Here is a 21,705-nt window from a genome sequence, read left to right as displayed (position 1 = left end):
TGCAACTATTGTAAAATAACTACAAACAGAAATTATTCGGTCTAATGCGTTGCCTTTCTCCTCCTTACACCAAGACGTGGGTCCATTTATTGAGTGATCACAAGGATATGAAAACACCATAAGCAAAACTGGATCACAATCAAATTATACAATGGCTGAGGTGAGAAATTAAGGTCCATAAAAAAGTGCATTAAATATAGATTTACCATACAACCATCAGTTCTTGAACCCCTTAACACATTTATTGCGAAAGAACAAGATTTCAGAGTCAAAACTGTGACTTTATTCATTTATGTAGTCTCCATATTGTTTATGAACTGCAGATATAATAACTGCAGTCATCCAAGGAAAACAGCCCACTAGTAGACTATGCTATTATTATTATTATTATTATTATTATTATTATTATTATTATTATTATTATTATTATTATTATTAAAGAGAAGCACTTAAAGGTTTGGTAACTATAAGAAGAGCTATTCCTGAGAGCTCACATCCACCAGTCTGGAAAGCCAAAAGCAAAAGTGCTGTCTTCTGTTGTTTCTAAGAAAGCAGTTATTTCAAAAATCCTAGCTTGTTTGTTCTTGTGTATTTTTACATCTAATGTCAACTGATATATGATTTTAATCAAGTTTAAAAAACAGCCATATTCTAAAATGCTGAACATATCAAATACTCCCACCCTGTATCGTCCAGGCTAAATCTGAGTTGCTTATGCCATCTCGTGTAACAGTGGTTAGATCCTCTGGACTTACCTTGAAGTATTTTGCTAAGTATAGAGGTATAGAGATTTAAAAGTTATGAAAACCCACAGCAAGTCTAGCACAGCTGTGATTTAATCGATTTCCTCGTGTATCACTAACAAAGTATGGGCAGAATAACAATCATAGTAAAATAGTAGGGGCAAGCACAACTAACACTGTTGCTGTGTATAAAGCCTGACAGGTCTGGCTGACATCCATAAAGCTGCTTTCTCCCGCTGTAACACACTACTGTCTGCTGCTAGGCCAAGTGGCCCGATTCTATTAGAGTCACTGGCTTCTTTTTCTGAAACTTGCATCATAAGAGGACCATGTTGTCAGGAAATGGATGCAGGCCTTTTATAGTGGTGCAGGTTGTTCAACATTCAGCGTAATGAGGCCTCAGAGCTATATAATAACAACTTAGGAAAATCCATTTTGAAAGCCCTGCCAAACCACAAATTACTATAGACACATATCACTGAATGCTTCTGTCCCTAGATGGACTAACTCTCAAATGCAGAAAATGATTGTTTTTGACCAACAGGCAGCCACAATGGCTGCATGTCCAGAAAGCCTACATACCAACAATGACAAATTCTACAAAAAACATGGTCAAACGAGACCTTACGTTTATTCTCCTCTAATCCATAATAATACACCAAATCTAATGGAACTCTACAAGTGGCAGCATTCTATTCTGCATTAATAAATAATCTATGTCAAAGTGAGTTAAATATTGATGTGGTACAAAACTCTGTGATGTCATTATTTTTGGTCTTCAGCATATGATCCAGAAAGAACCGACTGTGTAATCCCACTACTACCATTATCCCCGCCCACCACCCACCCATCACTATTTAACTGGTGGGTCTTGTATACATTTTTTGCAGTTATTGAATTTTTGTTCCACCTGAAGCATTCCCTAGAGAGAAGCCCAGCAGCAGACCAAACCTGCATGTCACTACCTGTAACAGGTTTCAGCAGTGCACAATACTGACCAATATAATCACCATCTATGCGTCTGTCTTAGATGTGAATAAAGAAATATTAAAAATGAAATATAACCAGGTTCCACCTATTAGACATATGAATCAAAATGAAAACGTTACAAATTACAGACTGACTCAAATTTTAGGTCACTTTTGAAATCTATTACATTTGAATGTAATATTTACAGATAAACAATTTCATTTTAATATGCAGTATTTATATTATATGGTGTGTGATTATGAATTTAGATAAAAGTCAGGAAGTCTACACATCTAAAAGTAATGCTTAATTACAATGTAAGAAGTGGAGTTTAATATGCTCAGTAGCCCGCACCACTATTAGTAATGTATGTCCTTTCCTTCCCCATGAGTAACATTTACAGTGTAATTGCTTTATAACTGCCAGGTTTTATTCCCTCGTACCTACAGTCTACATACTGTTAAGAGCAATTTGATATTTATAGGTATACGTGAAATCTTACATTTAAAAAAAAATATTTGGAAAATCTTGGAAATTTTTGAGACATTGCTGACTGTATCATTAACTGCCAGCTTTTTCCTATCGCGATGAGCTTTTGTTCAATATTACACATTTAGGTAAAAAGGTAATTAGCTGACCATTGACTTTGTGAATACTACCTGTCCCCCCCCCCCCCCCCCCCCTCCCAACAGACACACGTGCATGGGAGATCACATCCATCCCTGTTCAACCTATGCCTGACAGGCTTGGTGAGCTTGGCACTTTTCATGGCCCAGGAGCAGAAAGAACAATTCGACCCCCACATCATACCTTCTGGTAAACCCCAAGAACCCCCCTTCCCCTTCTTTCCTTCTCCTGGTGTCAGGGCTTTCTTTTAGTTTGAGGTCAAAGATTAGCATCTCTGATAAAGATTAACTCTGTGTCAAAGGAAGGCGTTGATGGTATGAGTTTCTGATTTAGGACTCTTAGTGAAATGGGGTTAGTTCTTTGGGAAGTTGTGCGACCCTGCCTGGAGCAGTAAAGGAGAGTAACACTGGGCTAAAATGATAGACAAGTAGCTAAGTGTAGAAAAGAAAAAAAATCATACAATGAAAGGGTATAAGGGATGTAAGAACTTGTTAAGCTCAGCTCTTGTTGTTGGATATGTTTGTGCATAATCCCTGTTTGAATTTGAGGGGCCATGAAGCAGAAAGCAGCTTCAGCAGAAGCACGTGGTTTACATAGAGTTCAAACAGGTCTTTTGTACACAGGAAGAGTTAATGCCTCAGTTATGTGTCTACAGCAACAGACATTAAGTAGGTTTATTCAGATTTCACAATCCTGAATAACAAGAAAGTATTCACTAGGTGCATACCAGCAAAGATGTGAACTAATAATTTTTAGTTCACACCCTGGTGTACAACACATAAAAAACACTTTTTACAAATTTGGCTGTACACACCTATGGAGGTTTAGCGTTTTCTCACAGAGTGGCTTGTGGTTGTAAACCTTACCAATAAAAAAACAACACCAAAGATATGAATTAGTAATTTTCCACATGGCACAGTTACACAAACATGCTCCTTGGCTGAGATGTTTAAAAAAAATGCTTGTTCATGCACTTGAATTGTTTGAATTTGATTAATTTAACCTTTCAGGCATTTTGTTCTTGTATTAAATTTAGAATGGAATATGGGAAACAAACCAAAAGTCCTTTCACCCCCTCTGAGACCCACTCCTTAGTTAAACAAACTGGAAGCAGATGAACATGTAAGACTTCTCTCTCTCTCTCTCTGTTTCTTTCCCTGGTGCATATCTGCCCTCTGAAAAATGGTGTTGAAAGTGGTATGTCATCTGCAAGAGGGGAGGAGATGAAATGTGTTGCAGTGCTAGGTTTGTTGTTGTGTCTGTGATGTCGGTATCAATGCTGCATGGCTGTTCGAGCTCATTACACTTGAAGAAACTCTGCAAATAGACTTGATGAAAAAGTCTTTTTTGGACACAAAGAGTATGGACATTGACTGATCTCTGAGGAAGGTGGTGGTGACGGCAGTGGGTGTCCTTATGGACATGGAAGTATCCCAAAGTGATAGAGTAACAGGTATTCCATCTGTTCTAGAGAAAGGTGCGTGTCATTGTGATAAAATGTATTTTTATTCAACAAAGCATGTGTGAAATTTAAAAACTGACTAATTTTGGGTTTAGTGTGTAAATAATGTTTTGAACTTTGAATCTTTTAGAGTAAAATGAGCAAACATGGAAGAAAATCAGATATAAATTAATTCCGACAAACAGTAAATCATCATGTGAAATCAGAATGCAAAAATTCTGATGTTAATATTTTCATCTTAGAAAGCATGAACTTCTTCTTCTCATCTGTGACTCCATTTGCTATCTAAATAAAATGCTAACCACTATGATCATTTGAAAAGAATGCAAGTGGCCGGAAGCCCGCTGAAGTTGCACAAGATGTCAAATCCAGAAAGTGGATGCACACGGGGGATGTGCTCAGCAGATAGCTTGTTTAAGGTAAGGTCAGATTGTTTTAAAGTTCTTAGGTACCTCGTCATGGAAAGCTCCACAAAAGAGTTACCAGCAGGCGTCTAGCAGCATTTGCAGACAAGCGTGTACTAAGCTATTCAAATGATGTGGACTTCATTTGAACAGTCAGCTATATTTATCTGACATCATAGACAGAGATTATTTAAAACCTCACAGCTGACACCAAACACTGACAAAGGAAAAAAAAATCATTGCGATGTGGTTAAATAGATAAATATCAAGCTAGTTTGAATAATTATAGAAACAGGTGGGTTGCAGGCATATTATCAATGACATTCTAACTAAAATAAATTTGCCAGTGCCAGTATGGATATGCTGTTTCAATAACTGCTGCTGACTGAAGACCTATACTTTAAAAGTCTACTGACTTATTGAGTCTGCCTCGACTGCTCATGCTTGCAACTTAAAATAAAGCTGAGTGCTAAAGGTTATCAGAGTCTGAGTCAGTGTTCAAAGCAGAAACTGGAATTCTAGTTGTGACTAGTTGGTTGATCATTGCAGAGCTTATCCATTGCTGCTCCAGGGTCAAAGGTCACTTTTAGAAAGCTGTTACCCAATATGTCACTGTATGAGTGCTTCAGCGAGAGCTTTCAGCTTTTCCTGTTAGGCGCAGGATTGAAAAATATAACAAAGTGTGATGTGTTTCAGTTGTGTTTGAATCATGTCCGAGGTCAGAGGAAAACAAGCACTAAGGAAATTGCAGCAGAAAAAGAAAAAGATTTTTTATGTCCAACTAATCTCACTAAACGCGTATCTCTAAAGACTCAGTGTGTGCATATGTTTTCTGAAAAAAAAAACTCTGTGTGTGTGTGTAAGTTTGGGGGAGGGGGGGGTGCAAGACTGGTCTGGTGATTTCACCACCAGACCCGGCAGAGATAAGAGGAGAAAGCCGAAAAGCACGAAACTTTTGGCACACCACGAAACTTTGAAGCCTAGCAGTGAGCAGCATCAGGTCCCATAAACCCTCTCAGCCTTAAAAAAAATACATCTTCGTAAAAAGTAGTAGACCTGTTAGCTGTAGGATGCAATGGAGTCTCAGAAAAACAAATGCCTTTGTTATCCTAATCCATGAATGTTTACAGCCAACAATATGCTGCAGTATTGCTGTATTTATTAAAAAGAGAAAGAGAAAATCACACACTTGTTTCATTTTGCGCTCCTCCTTTCCTTTCCCTCTCTATGTCTCCATCTCCCTGGAGTCTAAAACCTGCTGTTCACATCCACTTCACATTCTTATAAATTATAGGCCAACAGCCTTTGTTGCACACCTTTTTCTGCTGCTTCTTTGTCGCTCCTTTTAAACTTTTACAGAGAAAAGCTTCCATCCATATTGTAGTATTTTGAGTCCTGGTTGCAGCCAGAACTCCCCTTCTCTCCCCCAGCCTCCTCTTCCTCTAAGAAAAAAAAAACGCTCATCAGCTGTTCTGGGGGCTCTAGGGGCTCTGGAGGCGGCCTCCTGTCTTTGTCTTGGCGTACAAGCTAGCTGGCTAAGCTAGTCGGCCCTTGCATCACTTTCTGGGCAACTTTAGACTAGTCCACTCCTGCCTGCTCTGCGGCTGCAAAAATCAGACCGTAACCGGCGGGGCTGAGGGGGAAGGGGGGCACACTGAGGAGACCCAGACTGAAGGAGCTGCAATGGGCATGCACAGTAGCCAGAGCGGTGCGTGAGTTCTTGGATGGAAACGATAAATAACTTTATAGTAGCAGGAGCGGTAGTAGCCTGGTGGTAGTAGTAGTAGTAGTGATGTAGGCTTGTGCGGGGAGGTCGGGGGATCCTTTGCGTTTGATTTATGTGTTTGTGTGAAGTTGTCAGGAGCAGAAGCAGAAGGAGAACGGCTCTGAGATTTTATTGCAGCACTTTAAAAATAATAGCCAACAACATGGAATACGCTTTTCATCCTGTGATCCACTTATATAATTATACAGTTCCGCTTTACGCAGTGTTTACGGCCCCGCGCAGCAGCAGATGGATATGTGTTTATCTGTGGACAGAGCTAGATGTGATCTCTTACTGTGGGTCCTCAGCCCGGTAGTAAGACTGTCCACAGGACTGTCCAGGATGAGTGTTTTCTCACTCAGTGATGCTTGAGTTATTTATGGGCCGCGTGGATCAAACAGCTGTTTGCCTTATGGGGCCTGTTCTCATTTTGGTTCGCTCCTCTTTCTCTCTGTCTCTTTCTGTTTTTTTTCTCCCCCTTATTTTTTGCTTCTCTTAAGTCCCCGTTTGGTGCTTAACAGAATTTATGACTTTGGGAATTTGTTTTTTTCGGATGTGTTCAATATTTATGAAGTTTATTTAACCTTTGAAGTTTTTAAACGAGACCCTGCATTAAATTCTAATGATCATTTTTAATAGCAAGAATCAGAATTTTGATGCAATCGGGGCATGCCTTTCGATTTCGATTGCAGTTTTTAGATTTCATATATATATATATATATATATATATATATATATATATATATATATATATATATATATATATATATATATATATATATATATATATATACAATTGTGTTAATCCGCGTGTGTGCTAACTGGAGCATTATTTCTGTTGGGTAATTATGATTTACGCATACAGTTTAGCTATTTATGTATTTATTTATTGCACAAATCCTTCTAACCTAAACAAAGTCTATGTTTATATATTCTAGGCCATTGCTACAAATGAAACATTTCTAATGCATTCTATATATTCCATAACTCTATTCCCTACATAACTCATTTTCGTACGCTGACGGGATAAGCAAGATTATTATTAAATATGAAATCATGCGTGTTTTTGTTTGTTTGTTGTATTTATTTATTTAATTACTTTGAGGGAAAGAAGACAAATGTGTAATTGTGGTAACCAGACTCAATAACATCTCACACCCTCTAGCACAAAGGTCACTTTTAGAAAGGTGTTAGGCACAGCATTGCCTCGTTCTTTGTTGTTGTTGGTTTTTTGTTTGTTTTTTGGGGTTTTTTTGTTTTTCTTTTTGTGAATTATTTAGGGTTTGAAGTCAAGCGGTTGCTGCTGACCCAACCATTCGATTCGAGTACAAGAGGTGACCCACCTCTGTATCTGATTTTACCGAGATGTGTTTGATTGCATATGTCTTCTTTCTCTTTCCTACCCTTTTCCCATTCCCTCCGCATGCCCCTTTTCCCGCAATATACGTCAGTTCTTAGGAGCTTTCTGGAAGCCGTTTCCCTCCATTAAAACATCAGGGGAAAATAGGAAATATTCCGGTAAGTTCGGACTTTTTTTGGCATTATTTGTCATGATGCAGCCTGCATTAGAACGAAGTCTGAAGTTTGTGCATGGGTGCTGTGTACACGCTAATAGAATTATAAGATGAGAAGACAGTGACGATTTTGCAACCTGGAAGGTGCATGAAGGGTAGTTTTTCCTTTATTTTTAGACAATTAGGACGCTGCATATGTTGAAAAAAACAGTATCCTGTGCATATTATATTGATGTGTAGAATGTATACTATTTCTACAGGAACTGATTTGTCTATTCGTAGTAGAAGTATTCTCTCTATAATTTAATTTATATCGTTTAAGCATAAATGCAGTTACATATATATGGAAAATATTTATAAAGTTGAAAGTGATTGTAATGTTGAAATTCTACGGGTGTGCGCGCGTGTACGTGTGTGAGTGATGTAATATCGTGTAATGACACGTGCTTATGTAATATAATCCTGAGGTGTGAAAGGAAGTGTATGATGGCCGCGGGTTATAGGCAGAAGCATGGAGGGTCAGTTCATCATTTGATAGACAGTTATTAAAACTGCATGTTGTAACTGCGGTAATGGCATTAATGCTACCACTGTTCATAGCCTATTAATACTGCTATATTTACATAACACAGCAATTAAAGTGACAGCGGATGAATTAAATAGTTCACAGTTGGAGTCCTGTGAAAATCATTCTGCACTTGTGCACGATATTTTCACATTGGCATTTTTCAAATCGTTTGAAAAACAGAATCAAAGGGAATTCCTGTGTCATCCTCAGTGGCCTACATATCTATAGTCCCAAAGGAGAAAGAAAGTGGAAAAAGGAAAGAAGATTTCCATGGCGCAGGAAGGCACCGCGTTTTAGTTGTGAAACCCAATATCCGTGACTCAATCCGAAACATGCAGAGTCGATGCGCGTCTTCCATCCGAGAAAAACAGCCGTCCTCCACAAGCACTGGCGTGCTTTTGCAAGTCAGTGCATAGGTGTAATCCGTTCTGCTTATTTCTCCACATGCACGTCTCTCCCACACATGGAAAAAAAAAGAAAGACAAAAAAGTAGCTGATTAGCTGTTTGGTTAATGTGTAATGAGGTTGGTTAGCAGATCCTTCAGTCCACACAAAGGCTGGTTTAAAGGAAAAGTTCCAGATGGACACATTTCAGGCTCCCACCTTCCACCTACACCGAGCTCATCCTCTCATTTCTGCTGCCCACAGCGAATGCTATCTGTTTTAAAGTCGGGCTGTTTACACACACGCACACACACTGCTGGGTGCGAGAGAACTCATAAATCTTACGTAGCCATAAACGACAGGAGTAGCGTCCTGAATAATAAAAATAGAGGGAGCGGGAGAGAGTTAGAGAAGAGTGTGTGTGTGTGTGTGTGTGTGTGTGTGTGTGTGTGTGTGTGTGTGTGTGTGTGTGTGTGTGTGTGTGTGTGTGTGTTGGGGGGTGGGGGGTGAGGGGGCGTAATGACAACATCATAGGACACCCCTCATATTTTCATTTCCATTTAGGTCTCTCTCTTTCACCCCTCTCTTTCTCTCAGGTTTTTTTTCACAGTTGGTTATTATTTTTAAGCCCACTTCAGTTTTCTTTCTTTAAGTGTTGTTGCACTGCTGCTTCATCTTCCACCTCGGTGCTTTCAAATCAAAACGCAAGACTCTTTAAATGCTTTCTTTAAAAACCTGTTAGTGAAGCTTTAAAACCAAGTTGATCACATACAATCTTTTTTTGCTACAATGTTAGCGTAATGTGCACCTTTTATGTTAGTCTTGTCCCTCTCACTCTGGCCTCCGTTACTTACGTCTTAAGTGACATTTATGCAGCGAAGCAGCAGCAGAAATATTGAAAAAAATATTCTGAAAAAATCTTGAAAACTATTTATGATGAAGGAAATTTACATTTAAATGAATGCTAATATTTTATCCATGCTTTAAAAGAGTCGGATTGATGTAAACAAAAACACATAGCAAAGTCATCCTGCCGAAAGAGAAGACTACAGGAGCTTAGCCCAGGAGCTTAAGCCTTTTCCCCACAAACTTTGCATTTGTCGATGATATGTCCCAAGCAGTATTTTCAGATGAGGTCAGCAATTTCAATAAACCTTTTACTGTGAGCGACTGTCTTGTTTTATATGTTGACCTCACCACGTGTTGGATTTTTTTTTTTTTTGCTTGTAGCCTCCTATAGACTTGTACACAGATGCTCTCTACAATTTCAAAAATAAAAAATTAGAGCTAAATGTAATACCAGGTTAACTCAGTCAACAAGACTTTATAGACCATAAAATATAATTTATGATTAATAATGATACACATCGTTAGTGACACTGTTTGGACATTTACTAGTTAACCTGGGCCTTGTTAGAGAATGCCCACGTGGCCTATAGTAGCATATAGACAGCCTTTAAGTGGGATTTTTAAAACATGTAAAAAATACTTCTATACAAACCTCTAAAATATAGGTTTATTGAGGGTATTGCCTCAATACCCTCAAAAAAGTTCAATTTGTTAAAATATAAACTTTTAGGTTATATATAACCAATATAACAGAAAGTGAAAAGCACAAAAAAGTCAAAGACTTTATTAGAGTTAAAGTTCTGGTGACACGTGGAAAAAAACAATCTACATGTGTGGTTGTAGAGCCAAAATTACTGCCTGCTTGCATGGTTAGATCCAGCTCAATTAACATAATTCTTGAGTGACTTTTTGATGAGGGAATCATCTCGTCCAGCCGTCAATCTGGTTATTCCGTTCGTTACAGGGCCTGTGAGGGTCTCTGATACTGGGGCGTATTTTCACCATCATAACAAGAATATCTAGGCTATTACCACAACCACAAAGAAGACTGTAGGCTGTAAACTGGTGCTGCTGCTAGCCGTGTGCAAGGCACACACCTATAGCCTACCTAAGACCGAAGCAAGGAGCACAGACCCGGGGCAGACGGGAATAATACCAGGGGAAAATGAGCCTCGGGGAGACTTAGAGAAGAAGAGCCGTAAGGAAATAAAAAACAAGAATAGAAAACTACCTAAAATAAGATGAAGTGACATTTTGTGGCGGACATACTCCTCTGTGGCTGTGTGAATGACTGGCAGCCGTGTGAAGGACAGTGGCTAAAAGAGAAAGAAATTTGAGGCCATTGTTATCAGCCAGAAGCGGTGCAGGCAGCGCTGGCGCTGGGGTGGAGGGTGGGTGGGGTGGGGGGATGGAGGGAGGCGGGGGGGTAGCAGGCATGCTCCCCGGTAAGCTCGTTCAGCTCATGCCCTAACTAGCCTGCCTGTAGCGTGCACCGAGCCCGTCTGTTAATTCTGCCCGCACACTGAGCCCCCGCCGATAGTCTTGGATCCCTCCGACTCTCTCATCCGCCAGTCGTTCATGCCACAAGGTGTCCTGTTCGCGCAGCCCGGTCTGCCGCTGCTGGGGCTTCAGGAGGTGTTGTTGAGGTGGTGGTCGCGAGCAGCCGTGCTAGTCTCGAGACAGCACCGGAGGAGTAGCGGGGTTTGCGGAGAGGAGAGAGGAGAGGAGGAGGAGGAGGAAGAAGAAGAAGAGGAGAGCAAAACGGATGACCAAACGAGCGGATTTGTTATTTAATTATCTGTTATTGTTGATTACCAACTGAACGCGTGCGAGGACTAATCTATGATGCGGTGCTGTTGGGTCCGTGCCGGACTGGACTGGGATCACCGGTGCTAAGGCAGGTAAGGAACATCATCGGCGGGCAAGCAGGCCAGCCGGTCATGCGCGAGCTCAAACAACAAGCCAGAAATACATAGTGTGTTTGCTCGCTGTGCAGTTTGTGGACGCGGAGTGGCTGGCTCAGTGATTTATGGCCTGTATGACTTCAATCCCGGTTCAAGAAGAGTTCACAATGCTTTAAACTGCCGTAGCTACCCGCCACAAGCAACCCCCCTTTTTCTTTCGACCGTCCATCTCGGTCCTTTTCTGTTCAGCTTTTTCCGTCCTCATCTCTTCCACTACGCTTTCCACGCCTCTTCCTCACTTAAATTATATTTAGGAGCGATGGCCGGCTGTTTTTCTGTAATGGGTGATGCACTTTTCTCGTTCAATTTTTGTCCCTCCACAGGCTCCTGTTTTATTATCATGTGGGTATATGGGATGCATTGTAATTATTCCTAAAATATTTTGATGGTGTAATTTTAATCACACATGAATATTTAGCGCTTTTAGCGATTTCAGTCTAAAATGAGACCGTGAACATAGCAACAATAGCTCAGATATGGCCAATCCTTTATTGTTTGTCGTTTAGAGTCTGTATAATTGGCCCCTCTCTCTCTCTCTCTCTCTCTCTCTCTCTCTCTCTCTCTCTCTCTCTCTCTCTCTGTGTGTGTGTGTTAATGGGATAAAGAATACGTGGATTGTCCAAGTTAATGCATTCTCTCTGTCTCACTGTCTACATAGCTCTTCATGGCAGACGCCATTTGTAATTTTATATCCCAGGATAAAACACAGACACTGGACACCAAGGCCGACCCGCCTCCTCTCTACCCCCCCCACACACACACACACACACACACACCACTTCTCTCTCTTCCCTCTCCCCCTCTCTATCTCCCTCCCTGTGTTGTTTTTGTTTGGGTGGCTGTTTCTCTGTCAGTGTAAGTAGATTATTCAGGCAGGCGTCTAGCAAAGTTGGTGATTGTATTAAGCTGTAGCACTACAAGCCAGGGGCAGAGACATTACGTGTCCCGTTTAATGGCGAAACAGCGATATGATTTAATAACATATTCCTCCTACACTGACTGCCATGCCCCCCCACTCTTCCCCCCCCCGCCTCCATCTTTCTCCCTCTCTCGTTGGGACTATTCCTTAGAGTAAATAATTAGGATTCCAGGTTGTCTACTAGAAAGATAAATGGGTGACATGTGTGACGTGCTGAGAGCCGGAGAAAGGCTGGACTATTTGATTTTGAGAAAAAAAATGGGAACACATTTTAAAATAGTTGAAAAGTGAATTATATTATTTTAGCACAATTTTCCAATCTATAAAGTTATTGGTGACTGAACTGCGATTTCTTGGTTTTACTGGTAGAAGACAGATATCAATAAAACAAATTTGATGTTTTTTGTTGTTATCAAGCTGATAGCAGTACTATCTCCAATTCCTTCTTCTAGTATCTTCAGTTATGTTGGCGATATATCATTCAGGCCTGTGCTTTATATATACCGTGTGCAGAACCATCAGTATATGAAGTAGACTTCGATACACACAATCCTATTTTCGGTGCAGCTTTCATGAAGCTCGGGCCTGGTATCTGTCATTCTAATGTATCGTCTTCCCTTCGCACGTGCTTTAGCTAATTCTTTTCTTTTTGTTTTGTTTTTTTAAACCTTATTTTTTTCTATACATTTCTCCTAAACGAGATCCACTATAGCAGGGCTAATACAAAAATATCTTCGACATTAGAGCGAAATAAAAGAGATGGCTAATAATAGTGAGCCGTTGTTGCAATATGGAGCCGGGAACCAGGCTAAAATACTGGTAGGGTTAACTTGGAAAGCCCCAGTAGGCCTAGTTTTAGATGTAGCTAGTGCTAGCGCTGCTCAGCTTGTGTGTAATGGAAGAGCTGCTTCATCTCCTCTTTTCTGCGTCAGACAGTTTATCTCCACAGAAGAAACGAATGCCAGGTGTTCTCTCATGTCTGTCAAGCCGGCCTTTTACGGCCACGGGCCCACACCAGCGGTGAGCGCAAGATAGAGTGTGTGGAGGCTAACCCTGCTGTTTTCCCTTTTCTTTTTTCTCTCTTCCTCTCTTTTTAACTAAAGGCGCCGTGATTGAGCATTCTGACCGCTTAACCCTCATGGATTGTTGACTAGTGAAATTTCTGCCGGGAGCCTCCTTTCTTTCTTGTCTTTTTTTTTTTTTTTTGCATAAAACAATATAAATCGTATATTGTTGAGCGCAATTACATTTTATAATATGTTTCAATTTACTGTTTAACTCACGGTAAATCAATCAATAAATCAGTAAATACATAAAACTATCCCAGGGATTACTTGTATACTGAGATCCGAGTTCTAACCTATACTTCACCTTTTAAATACTTTTCGTCATTAGTAATATTTGTTACTTTTTTCTCCGTTTAAGATAGAAAGATAGATAGATAGATTCCTTTTTTATGGGGGAAAAAAAACCCCAGTGAAACAAAAATCCTTTCCGCTTGGATTCCTGTGAGTGAAGACAAGTGAGGTAACAGCAGAGAGAACACAGTAAATCACAGGCGGAAAGTAGAGGTTGACAGAAATAGACTACCTACATCAGTCACAAAGGAAAATAGATATGGGCCGTGTCCACTGCCGCCATTACACATAAAATGTCGTGTTCAGCCCGAATAACAGCACACTTTTGAGGGTAATTCTTTATTAGGAAAACTTCAAAAATAACGAATATCTCTGGAATGTATGGAAGAAGAATGAACATATCTTTAAATTGTATGATGATGGATTTTAATTTATTCTGTTTAAAAACAAATCTAAGTAAATTGCGTAATTTTCGTTTCATAAAAACAGAAAATAATTGGTTAAAATCATAAAAAAATAAAAGCCATTAATCTACAACTACAGATTAAAGGCTGTTATTGATAATAACAAACTACAGCAGTAATAAAAACTGCAGTTAATTACAATTTTAACAGAAATTGCAACATTGAATAATGGACCCACCCAGCAGTGTGTGTGTGTGTGTGTGTGTGTGTGTGTGTGTGTGTGTGTGTGTGTGTGTGTGTGTGTGTGCATTTGTACAAGAAAGGCTGTGCACTGAGATCAGAAGAGCATCTGCAGGCTGTGCACTGGCCTCCAAAGGGAGGGGGATGGGGGCTGTGGAAAGAAAAGCAGTGGTTTCTATTCACGTCATGGTGCCTTTCATTCAAGGAAGATGGATTTATCTTTCTCATTTATTTTTTTCTGTCTCTTCCTAACCTTTTAGGTCAGGTTGCAGGGGACCGTTGGAGAGACACCGTCACGTGACCCCCGGTACCAAATGGTCTTCCGGCAGTGGCTCTCAATAAGGACCGGAGCACAAGAAGACGCCGCCACTTCTCACAGAGATGCAGAAAACAACATACTACGACAACTCCTCAACACTTTTTGGTGGCTACTCATCCTACCCAGTGCAGGGGGCAGCAGTGGGAGCAGGAGCAGCCGCCAACGGCTTCGGGGGCTATGATGCCCCGGTCCCAGCGTCTCACCACCAGCCGATCTTCCAGTCGGCTACCCATCTGGATGTGGATTCATACCAGCGCTCTGCCTGCTCTTTACAGTCACTGGGCAGTAATGGTGGCCACCAGCAGCAGCAGCTAGCCAAGACCAAGGAGTTGAATGGCAGCTGCATGCGGCCCAGTCTGCCACCTGAGCACCACCCTGGCTCCCAAGTGTCCCCTCCACTTCCCCCCAACCCCAGCAACGGTAATACTGGGGCTCAGCAGCCAGGTGGCAGTACTGGGTCCTCCTCACTCTCTAAATCAGGCACCAATAAGTCATCTACTTCTTCCTCCTCTACATCATCTTCCACATCGTCTTCATCCTCTTCACTGCCGCCCAACCCAACCCTGGCCAAGCAGATTTTTCCCTGGATGAAAGAGTGTCGTCAGACGACTAAGCAGAAAAACTGTTCACCCAGCAACAACTCTGGCAATGGTGTGTTCCAATACACCTGTCTCTGTCGGTCTTTCTGTCTTTGCTTTGATTTCCCCCATGGGGCACCACAGTTACAGCACAGCCTACCTCTTTGTATCTCTCATTATTGCTTTCCCTGGCTCCCCCAGTCCTTCCTTTCCTCTTTCATTTTCCTTCCTCATTAGCATCTTTGTTCCTATTATCCCGCATCCCTCTTTCCTCACCTCTCTTATCAACATCCTCTTTCCAGCATCAGATCCCCAGAGAATTTACAAGGTTTCTTAGGCTCTTATGGCAAGCCAGGTTCCCACAGGCACTAGCTGAGACAGGGACTAGTAGCCGGCTGTTCCGTTCTCTCTCTGTACCTGGTAACTGAGTTTATTGTAGTTCTAGTTAATTTTGGTAGTTAATAGTGTAGCTGGTAAGTGGAGTTTACTAAAGCCATTGATCTCTGAGTATTTCCAGTGACCAGTTCACCAACAGGATGGTTACGTAAGCTCCAGCTTTAGTTTGTTTCCATTAGTAAAAGATGCTAAAGGTCTAATGTAAAACTGCCTGGCCAATATTGAAAACTAAAAGAAGTGTTCAGTAAAATACATGAAAAGGGAGGAAAACCCATTTACTTCTATTAGCAGCAGAAAATCCATGTTCTGTGATGTGTCAAAAATGAAATGTTTGCATGCTATAGGGTTACGGTCAACACCAGTGATGAATTAGACTTAGCCTGTAGTTAAAATAAAGACTTGAAGCAGGAAGAAACAGCTGGCATGGTTCTGTTAAGAGCAACTATACCTTTAAAAGTCAGGAAAGAAATAAGTTGTATTTTGCTTTGTTTTGAATAGCAGACAGGTAAAAACAACATTGTGCAGTTTTACAGTCATATCCTGGAACTACTTCTTGATGAACAACAGTTGGAATTTGCATTGATCTTCTGGAACCTGTCAGGGATGGAGTTGTTAGGCTAGTCAAATTTCAATGACAAAATGTGAAGCAGTCATGAAAAAGCAATCTGTTTGTTCAGGTACATCCGCATAAATTGTAAACATTATGTTTTGAGACTTTGAAACTATATGTAATTATTTGAAATATATTTAATTCCTGCAATACATCTTTACACTCTTTCAACAGAGAGAATGTATCACCTTGGCAGCCAAGACATTTTTTAGACCAAATGAATTATTTTTATTACCTAACTCTACAAAATTTGTACATAAATACGGAGAAAGTATTTTCTAATAACTAGATTAAATATTTGACTGTTTCGAAATTGATAGATAGAATTACAAGAATAACAAAAGGTATATTTATTCATATTTGACTGAACTGGAAAATTCTGCAGACATTCAGAGATGACAAATACCTGGTTTTACTGGGAATTAGTGTCAAATCTTAGGAAGAGAATAATAGTTAAGTGAGTTACATAAACCTTGTTGGCAGGCTATCTTGAGATGACTTTCTTATCAAGTAAGACTAAAAACTTCTCTAAAGACATCACTAAGGTAAAATTATAGTCTACCAACACGGTGCCACAAACCTGCAACCAGTAGCTTATACCGCTCTTCATTCTTTCACCTCCTCCTCCCTATCCTGCACTTCTTTCTCCTTTCATCACTCCATGAAAATGATTTGCTTTCCGATTGCTCGCCTTTCTTCCTTCTCCTCATTTTTGTTGCTCATTGAAAAGCCACTTTAAGTAGAAAGATATTAACAGGAAGAATTTAAATGTCATGTATGATAACAGATAAATAGATTTTCAAGGAGAGGGTGAGAGAATGATGAACAGACATTTGAAATGGAAGATATTAGCATCTGGATGATAAATTTGAATACCATCAGCATGTCTGATAACGGGAAAAGAACACAGTCATTGAGGCAGACAGATATGTTATTTCATTTGGTGGTTATCATTCAGAAAAAATGAATATGAGTGTGATAATCATATTCAAAAACATTTCAGCTGACCAGACAAAAAACTGAAAAGAGATTAGACTGTTTATCAATGAAAATTTCAAACAATCATTTAGAGAGTGTCACTGCTCCAGACTAGTTACTGCTCTCCTCTTTCCATCTCTGTTTATAGAAATACGATAACAAAGAAAACATAATGAATGACTGGATCTAGGTTTCCTTAAACTGTACTGCATCAGCTGTTACTAATGAGAATGCACTGCTAGCATGCACATACAAACATTTATATCAGAGGCTACTGTGCCACACGTGCACACAAGGATGAGAGAGGTTATATTGTTTTGAGCAACTGTATAACATAATCAAAAACTCAAGATAGAAAAAAAAGAGGTTGAAGCTATCGGATTATCCTGTGTTACTGTTTTAGTTTAACTATCAGGTACTACAGTTTTAAAAGCACAGGAGTTCATTGCCATATGGAAACTTCCGAGCTAAAGAAAATAACTTTAGACTCAAGCTATTTCACTTTCATCACTAGTTGTCTCATAACTTCACTGGATCCACAAATGTACTTCCTGGGAGAGAAAATGATAGGAAACAGGTCTTTATCAAATATGCATGTGTTCAATCTCTTTTCTCTAAACAACTTTCTGTTTCTATTAGAATTCACTGTTATAATGACATAAATGAGATGAGAAGTTTGACTTTTCCTGGCAAGCAAATTGAAGTGAGTGCAGGTCAACCTCAGTTCCTGCTCATGAGTCCTTGTGCTGCAGCTGGTGTTGCTGTGGGGGGTTTGTCTTTCCAGTCAAGATGCAATTTGGCTTCTCTCGGCCAGCACTGGGGCCTCCACAGCTTAATAACTGCCACTGTTATGAAGTGTTGACAACTAATATCAAGGGATTCAGTCGGCCTGCTAGACCCCCCTCTGCTTTATTAAGAACCTGAATGCTTTTAATTTCCTTCAGCATGCAGCCTGATTATGTTATATTCTCTCTACCTTTCTCGATCTCTCAGCTTTTACCTTCTTAAGATGCCAACATTCTTTTTTAAATATCCTTGGTTTCTTGCCTTTCTTCCACTGTCAACCAGGTATTTTTCTGTGGGTGGCTATGCCCTCATGTTTTCTCACCTTCACTTTTTGTTCTCTTGTCAGCATCAGGAGGAGCTGAGAGTGGCAGCAGCGGGGAGAAGAGTCCAACTGGTGGCTCGTCAGCATCATCTAAGAGGGCTCGAACAGCATATACCAGTGCCCAGCTTGTTGAGCTGGAGAAGGAGTTCCATTTCAACCGGTACCTGTGCCGGCCACGACGCGTGGAAATGGCCAACCTGCTCAACCTGTCAGAACGCCAGATCAAGATTTGGTTCCAGAACCGACGTATGAAGTACAAGAAGGACCAGAAGAACAAGGGCCTGAGTTCCAGCTCTGGAGGGCCCTCACCAACAGGCTCTCCTCCTCTGCCCTTGCAGTCTTCTGCCAGCTTTCTCAATTCAATGCACCCAATGGGAGGGGGAGGTGGAGGAGGCAGCACAGGCTATGATGCGCCATCTCCACCATCCTTTGGCAAGCCCCACCAGGGAGTGTCTTACTCCATGTCCACTGCCTATTCAAATGTCCCCATGAAGGGCTGCCCCCCCCAGCAGAAGTATGGCACCCCAGAACAAGACTATGGTGATCCCCATCCCCACCACAGCCTAGTGCAGGCTAATAGTGCTGGCTATGGGACACCCACCAATATACAGGCCAGTCCAGTCTATGTGGGGGGTGCTAATTATGTGGAACCCATGCCTGGCTCAGGGCCTTCCATGTATGGGCTTAACCACCTCGGCCCCACCCCACCCCACCACCAAACCATGGACTACAATGGCGCAGGGCCCATGTCGGCTGCCAACCAGCACCATGTGGGTGGAGGGGGTCCCCCGGGTCCCTGTGACCCACCTACACACCCGACATACACCGAACTGTCGGCACACCACACCTCGACTCAGGGCAGAATCCAGGAAGCACCCAAGCTCACTCACCTGTAGCAGGTTTGGAACAAAATGACAACATACAAAAAAGTGAAGACCACATCGAACAAATCATGGCTCACAAACAGACTTACACATAGGGAGACTAGTGCTGCAGCAGGATAGCACGAGAGGCAAAAGAAGACTCACAGGGGCCGTCCAGTGGTTTGTCCTGAGCTCTGAAGTCACAAAGGGGAACAGCCAGTGTTGGGTAGTGTTCTGCCACCGCCCTGTTTTCACTGCCTTCATAAAGAGCTCCACTAAATCTGATTAAGACGAGACCTTTCAGTGCTACCTTGAAACAGCAGGTAATTTAATTTTAAAAAGACAGCAGTATCGAGTATCACAGATGAACCCAAACCTTTCATATTGTCAAATAACTTGATGAAAGGCATATCTGCATATCCAGTGCTGGAAACAACAGCAGTGTATTATAATGCAAACTCTTTTTTAAAATAGATTTTTCAAACTTATTAAACTAACTAGTATCATTTCTATTGCTCTAACTTTATGTGCCACATACAGGAAATTAAGTAACACAAATTTTAAACCATATTGAATCATATTTGAACTTGGATTAAACATTTAACTTTTACTTTAGTGGTATAGTCATTTTAAAAATGAACCCATCTACACAGTATTCCACAGCCCCAGGGAAATGAGGTGTATTGTAGGGAGAGGTCAGGCGTACATTCAGTCCCCATGCTGCTCTTTGCTGCTGCAGACAATGCATATCAAGGAGCTTGTCTTATGGCACTGGTGCAGAGATACATTGGCAGCTGTTTGGTATGACAGGATCCACGTTGAGCACCATTGTATAGTCATTTGTCAGATTGAGACAGGAGACAGGAAGATTTGTTCAAAACAGCATAAAAAAACCCTAAAAATTTTGAATTTAAGACACTTAGCAATAAGTACAACATTATTAAAACTAATATATTTTATAATTTAATATAATGCTTTCCCAGACTTTCCTATACAGGTCTCCTGATACTGTAAAAAACTGAGAACTTAGTTATGTTTCTATTTTTAGCCTTTCAAGTAGGAAGTGGGGTGAGGAGTGTGTGTGTGTGTATGTTGTGCACGTGAGCACAGGAAATTCTGGAGTATTTTAGCTACTGTGTACTAAAAGGACTCTTTTGGAGGTAGCATTTAGTCTAAAATTGTACTTTGAGACTTAGTAGGACACATACATGAACGCAGCTCTCCCCCTTCTAAATGAAATGGTTGAAATTTTAGTGGCCAGTTAACAAGGTGGTTAGATTTATGGTGCTGAGTTCTCTTCCCCTCCAGACAACACATGTTGTTGTCAGCCAAGTTGAGCTATGTGGAGGACTCTGTCTCTATACCAGCTTGCGAGAGAGAGAAAAGAAGGAGACAGAGTGAAATGGAGAGCAGAAATATATAGCTGGAGCTGGCAGAACACATCTTCTCCTGCAAAAACCACTCGACGGTCACTGTCTCTTTCTGGCTCCTGCTGTATAACCATCTCAGACCCAGTCTTTACTAACCCACTGTCTCTTGTCTATGGCAGCAGCACATGGGTTCAGAAGGAGGCAAAACCTCCCACAGTTCCCCACAGACTACCCCCCACCACCACCACCACCACCTCCACCCCCTTTCCGAACCACATACACACACATCCATCACCACATGGACAGCCTACCTATTGCTCGAACAGGGTTTAAGAAGCTATGAGCTCAAATGCTAAAGTACTCATCGACACACATCTGTGCTAAGCTACTTTAGCTAATCACACCTTCATGCACACACAGCAGTGCTAAGCTAGCACTGTTTCATCAACACACCTCCATAGCCAGGGTACTCCAGCTGTTGACACCTTCAAACAAACACACGAGAGGACATGGAAGAAACATTTAAAATTCCTTATTTTAGCACATTATTGACACAGGGTAAATGCGAAAGAGCAGAGAATATTATTTATTTATGTTGAGGTATATCATTGCTGTCTCTCTCTTTCTCTCTCTCTCTTTCTCTCTCTTTATCACTTTGGAAGAGTTAACTTACAATAGCGGACACCGATGCATAAAAGTCCACACTTTCTCCTGTGTTGTTTTGTTCTCACATATCTTGACTTTTAACATGGATACAGGGTATATATTTGAACAAGAAATGCATGTCCCAGAAGTCAGAGCTGCTGTGTAAAACACATTTTTAAAACTACTGGGTTTATTTGCTTGAACCATCAGTGAGTGCATACAGTGCACACAGAGCCTATGCAGTGTGGAACAAACACAAGCAGTGTGCGCTCGACTCTCTCTAAACTTGCTGATGTTTAGGAAGTGAATCCCTGGTTTTGTTTTTAAAAGTGCATGATTTACACAAAAGCTTGCCACATCTGGGCATCATTGTTGCACTTAGAGTTTACATTTTGATGGTTAAAGGTAAAAAAAAAAAAATAATAATAATAATAATAATGAAATCTTATTTTGAAGACGAAAGGCCCTCCAATCAAAGCGTCTTTTGCCAATGTGTGTTCAAGTGAACATTCATATAAAATATTTATTTGTTATAGCCAGTTTAAAAAAAGACTTTCTGTTTTGTATGACTATTATTTATCCTTCATGTATTTATATCGAGAAAAAATACTGTACTTTTTTAGTATTTACCTGTTATGAAAGAAAAAAAAACATTGTTTCTTCTTGTC

At 40.7% G+C, this 21,705-nt stretch overlaps 1 protein-coding gene across 12 annotated transcripts in view; it reads left to right on the top strand.

Annotated features, from left to right (window-relative positions):
- hoxb3a (homeobox B3a) overlaps positions 1–21,453 on the top strand; it is a 78,982-nt gene extending 57,529 nt beyond the window's left edge. For 5 of the 12 annotated variants that reach the window (XM_040049258.1, XM_040049260.1, XM_040049256.1 and 2 more), the window contains 3 exons: positions 7,422–7,488; positions 14,431–15,140; positions 18,184–21,453. In XM_040049258.1, the coding sequence (XP_039905192.1) occupies positions 14,552–15,140; positions 18,184–19,055 (1,461 nt within the window). In that variant the 5' untranslated portion in view covers positions 7,422–7,488; positions 14,431–14,551 and the 3' untranslated portion in view covers positions 19,056–21,453. Of the gene's footprint in view, positions 1–4,383; positions 5,914–7,421; positions 7,489–10,706; positions 11,187–14,430; positions 15,141–18,183 lie in introns of those variants that run through there. The other 7 variants (XM_040049266.1, XM_040049264.1, XM_040049259.1 and 4 more) reach the window with 3 other exon arrangements.
- Positions 21,454–21,705: the final 252 nt, after the last annotated feature.

This window comes from Simochromis diagramma, unplaced genomic scaffold (genome assembly GCF_900408965.1).
Source record: "Simochromis diagramma unplaced genomic scaffold, fSimDia1.1 OVJJ01000517.1, whole genome shotgun sequence".
NCBI classification, from domain to species: Eukaryota; Metazoa; Chordata; class Actinopteri; order Cichliformes; family Cichlidae; genus Simochromis; species Simochromis diagramma.
The sequence above is the reverse complement of the archived record's forward strand: the minus strand, read 5'-3'. Positions and strand labels throughout refer to the sequence as shown.